Raw genomic sequence first — 5,204 nt, 5'->3', positions numbered from 1 at the left:
ATGCCCGACAAAGCTGTGAACACACAACGAGTGAGGGAGAGAACTGCCTTGTAAGCGCACTTGCTCGTATTCGCGACGGGGAAAAAAGGGAATCCCCTCAAAATTCCCAGTACTTTCTCACGCTCGTGCAGCGGACTGCCCGTCATGACGTCGGGTGGGAAATATAGACCCCATCCACCGGGGGGAACGGCATTATAATAAAACTCAACATACCGGCGCTTCATAAATTACATTACTGGTCACACCATCTAACGATCAGGCCTGTCCTATGTGGTCCATGAAGAACAATGAAGGCTAAAAAACATACATTTGGTTGCATTCGGTCGTGCTTCAGATGAATAAACGCGTGGACTACAGGCATCACACACCATACAAAGGGCATTTTATTCCTACGAGTCATCACCAGGCTAATACACACACTATAACGGAATGCATAGGTTTTCACATGAAATAAATGTTTGTGCTATTCTATATCAAACCTTTAGCCGTAATACCCCACCAAATAAACGTGCCCTACAAAATACTGTAAACGTCAATCTCCTGGCTGGCAGGCAGGCAGGCAGTAGTAGCCGTCTATAGGTGCTTCCTCTCTGAGATCATTTATCGCTGTTGCTCACCGTACAAGGCATTTCGGGTTATCTGGCCTCCCATGGCTCAAAGCCGCTCGCTTTCCCTTTTACGCCGCTTGTGTTTTGGTCAGATACTCGCATCGGTGCTGTTACAATCCCATGCCGACTGCATATTCGCTCATCCGAAGCTCTCGCTCGTCCTGCGATAAATGTAAACAGTCCTCAACACTCCTCCTCGACGCGTACGGGCGGGCGGTGCGCCTCGCTCGCTCCCCATTCACTGCCTTCGCTGAGGTACAAGCCTCCAAAGTGACATTTACATAAAAGGTGGAGTCAAGAAATCCTTTATTTAACACAATCGCTGCCAGAGGACCTCGCCTCGGTGACCTGTATAGCAGGCTGATAAATGCATGGAGTAATTAAATTGCTCGTGGCATTGGTCGTTTAATAAACTGTTTATTACAGTGGGGTTGATGGAGTGTTGTTTGATGGTAACCTTTTCCCTGGACTAATCATTTAGACACATAATGATATGTAGGCTAGACTATAGCTTGTACTAATGCTTTTGGTTGGTCATATTGCCTTGTGAATCCATTGGTAAGGATTGGTAGGTAATTCCAAGACATATTCCTGTTTCATTTCCAAATATTTTAGTAAATTTTTGCCTCCTCTCTCAGGGTTGGGTGGTAATCTTAATGTATGTTTGCTTCCACTGTGTTAACCTTTCACTGAAAAGGTACTTGTTTAATTTCATAATATATTTGCTACAGTATAGGCCACATGTCAGTCTTAGGAAAGACACTTGTTCTCCTGAGTACGAGTGGATTCTATCGCCTGCTTGTGGTCGACTGGACTTCTGAGGCTTCACCGTGGCAACAAGCAGCAGCTGCATACCTTCCCTTCAGCACCCCCCCCCCCCCCCCCCCCCCCGAAAGAAAGGCATGCTGGGAAGGAGGAATCTTCCGGACGGTCAGCGCCTCCTGGCAGACGCGCCGAGGGTCCCTCAAGAGTCTGCCCCACTGACTTCACCTATCAGCACTTCGTGCCCCGGGGGGCCAGAGTGCACGCGGGGTAGGTCTGGGCAGTCCAGACACGGCCATGTTGTTGTTCTCACAGCCTCTGGGCAGGAGGCCTTGGTCTACTCTTCCCCCCCAAAAAAATAATGCTCAAGAAATCGAATAGAATAAAAGAAAATCAACAGATGTTATGCACACCTAGGTATGGAGTGCAAGGTATATGATTTGTGTGGTAATTGTTATGTCTAATATGTGTGTTATCTAATTTCCTTTAGGCCTTGGAGAACCTGATAATGTAATGACATCCCGTTAATGCAATGCTTTATTACATTATCAGTAAAAAGATAATTACATTATTGGGAAATGCACTTTATTACATTATCAGGAAGTTATTACATTATCAGGTTGCATGACATTTCCAATGGACTCAAGTGTATTTTTTTTATTACATTATCAGGGATTTATTACATTAGGTTCTACAGGCATTGACGTCACCAGGAGCGTTGCTATAAAAGCTGGGCCCTATGACAGACAATAATTCTGGAAATGTACAGTATTACCGTGTCAGTAGTGGGCCCTTAGAATCATCATTGATTTGAAGTAAAGTGCAATATAAATAAAATGTATTATTATTATTATTATTATTATTATTATTATTATTTATCTGCTCTATATACTTAAAACTAAGTATTTGAAGTGTGCAAGTAGGCGGTTTGAGGCGCAGTCTGGTGAAACTACAGTGGGTGGGTGGAGAGATCGGCAGCGAATTAAGTTGCGGGCGCGAGATGCCACATCATGGAGGCTCGTTAGAACACTGGGTTCCCTCTTGATTGTGGCGAAGGCGGCCAGAAATTGAAATTTAGGGCAGAATCAATCTTGCAATAATATTTATTCTGAACCGACCTCCCCCCCCCCCCCCCTTCGCGAGCAGCAGCGCAAAGGAACCATAACAAACACGCGGACTGCTGCTGCGTTCGTCGCTCTGCCAGCGCACTTTGATCAAAATGAAATCATCGGCCCTGGCTCCCAGCACCGCCAGGACCACAAATTAGGCCTCTCTCTCCGCACACATGGTGGGCACATTTTTTCTGCCGGAGCGGGTGCCGATGGCGTAAAACGACTAAAGTTGTACATCACACTTAAACGTGCAGTTAGTGTTTCATTTGAAACAACTGTTGGGTTTCTATTTATTCATTCTTATTAGTTTATCATCAATTATTATGATTAATGACACATCATGAGCATAATACCCCAACATTTGTTCCTGTCAACTGTGTGTTTTTTTATTAAGTTTTTTATTTGTTATTTTTTATTTTTTTACGTTTGTTGATAACTTGCAGAGCTCGGGCATAAAAAAGTGCCGAAGCAGATGTCAAGTGTTTAAAGAAACGCAGTGCTTATTTATCATGCTTTCAGCGGTACAGAGGCATTTTAAAATGTTCAAGAACAAAAAAAACACTTACTGCACATTTAAAAACAGGATAGTCTTTGTGCTATTGCTATTTGTTTTTTGTTGATTTGGCTATGTGTGAGGGACAGGGCAGAGGCCACTATAATCATTCCGAATAAGGTCTTCAGCCGCTGGAAATGTCTGACTGAGGAGACTCTTCATGCAGTCTTTTTCCTGAAACGCATTCTTAATGGCTAATTTATATAATTTCTCCTCAGTTCAGACGTCATTGTTGGTCATAACTGCGAGACGGTTCGTATGAAATAAAGCTGCCAGTCTCTGAAATTCTTCCGTGAAGGCTGTTTGTGTCTCTCTCTCTCTCTCTCTCTCTCTCTCTCTCTCTCTCCCTCTCTCTCTCTCTGTCTCCAGTGTGTTTTCCGGAGCGGTCTCGAAAGGCTGTTTCTGTGTGAGCCATCTGCGGATCCTGTTCTCCACACATCCTGGGCAACGCTGACCTCAACCTGGAGCGGTTGCCTAGGAGACGTCGCCAAGCAGTGCTCTGCGTCAGTGTGCCACGCCGAAGAGGCCCGACAGAGGAGGAGGCGGCCGCTCGTGACTCAACACTGTATGTGCCGTCCCTTAGAATAATCTCCATCTCTCCAGTAGTGCTCTACTTCACAGTAGGGGAAAACGAGACAGACAGGCACATAGATAGATATATACTGTAGATAGATAGATAGATAGATATGATATATGATATGATAGATAGATAGATAGATAGATAGATAGATAGATAGATAGATAGATAGATAGATAGACACATAGAGAAATTCTACTGCCAGCATCAATGGAGGAAAAGAAAAAAGAGAGAGTAAAGAGAGAAGATATTTGGAAGGAGAGCATAAAGAGAGAAGAGAACAGTACGGACAGACAGACAGACAGACAGAAAACGAGATAGATAGATAGATAGATACCTGTAGATAGATAGATAGATAGATAGATACCTGTAGATAGATAGATAGATAGATAGATACCTGTAGATAGATAGATTCTGCTGCCTGAATCAGTGGAGAGAATGAAAAAGTGACAAGAGAAGAGATTCGGAAAGAGAGAAGAGAACAGTACAGACAGACAGAAAGACAGAGAGATAGATAGATAAATAAAAAGACAGAAAAAAAACATATCTACTTCTCTCATACCCATGACTCTCGGATGAGCTATTTTCTGCTGCCCGTGTCAATGGACTCTTTACCATTACGTGGCTAAGGCGACCAGGATGTGACGCTTCACTTCACACAAACACACACACACACACACACACAGAAAAAAAAAAACGATGCAGACCCAAATAGCCTTACATAACCCACTCCAACAAATAGATAAAGCCTGGCTCACAATATGGCCAATTATATTACTCACCTCATGTCAAGATGAATCTATTAGATTGGTTTAAAAATGGAAACGTTAATTACAGTGAGGCCGCCTTCTGCTCTCGTGGCTGAGCGAGAGTCTGTGAGATACATTAACTTTCCCTTTGGGCACTTTGATGGATGATATAATCGGCTTTCAGCGCAATCAACAACCGACAAAAACGACAACAAGAGCGGCAGTATGCGTTCCGAGCGCTGTCTCTCCGAGCACAGCGTTGCATTTCTCCCTCATCAACAATAGGCCTCCTCAAAGGCTCGGAACGTTTGTTTGGCCAACAGACTGATTGCCTGATCTGGCCGTACACACACGGAATAGACCGTGTCTGTGTGTCTCATCGAGTGAGTGGTTGTCAGGTGTTGTTTTCGCCGCCATCGTTTCCCCAGGTGGAATATCGTACCGTGCAGCATCTGCCCCCCCCCCCACCCCCCCCCCCACCTCCAACACACACACACACACACACACACACCTTTGTAAAAAATGTCTCAGGTGATTTATGGCCTGTATTTTCATGCGATCCGCGGCTCGTGCGTGATATCAGCGTCGGTCGACTTCCTCTTGGTTTCATTTCAGTGGAAAATATCTCGCAGATCAGCTTCCTTTTTCTTTTTCTTTCTTTTTACAGAGCCACTGTCTTTGTCAAAATATCCCCCAGGCTATTTAAGGTCAGTAGCCTCGCGAGGGCCGTCCCCTCACTCTTGAAAAATAGGTGCTTAATAAACAGACTTGTGTGTTCAGTGTTATCACACCATCGGAGCATGTGGTTGCGGTGAGTGTAACGGCAAAGCAGCCCGCAGTCCC

At 44.5% G+C, this 5,204-nt stretch overlaps 1 protein-coding gene across 1 annotated transcript in view; it reads right to left on the bottom strand.

Annotated features, from left to right (window-relative positions):
• LOC134078309 (SH3 and PX domain-containing protein 2A-like) overlaps positions 1-674 on the bottom strand; it is a 93,658-nt gene extending 92,984 nt beyond the window's left edge. The window contains exon 1 of the mRNA XM_062534141.1: positions 618-674. Coding sequence (XP_062390125.1) covers positions 618-651 — 34 coding nt within the window. The 5' untranslated portion in view covers positions 652-674. The remainder of the gene's footprint in view (positions 1-617) is intronic.
• Between the last annotated feature and the right edge of the window lie 4,530 nt (positions 675-5,204).

This window comes from Sardina pilchardus, chromosome 1, assembly GCF_963854185.1.
Source record: "Sardina pilchardus chromosome 1, fSarPil1.1, whole genome shotgun sequence".
NCBI classification, from domain to species: Eukaryota; Metazoa; Chordata; class Actinopteri; order Clupeiformes; family Clupeidae; genus Sardina; species Sardina pilchardus.
Note: the sequence above shows the minus strand (reverse complement) of the source record. Positions and strands in the feature narration are given on the sequence as shown.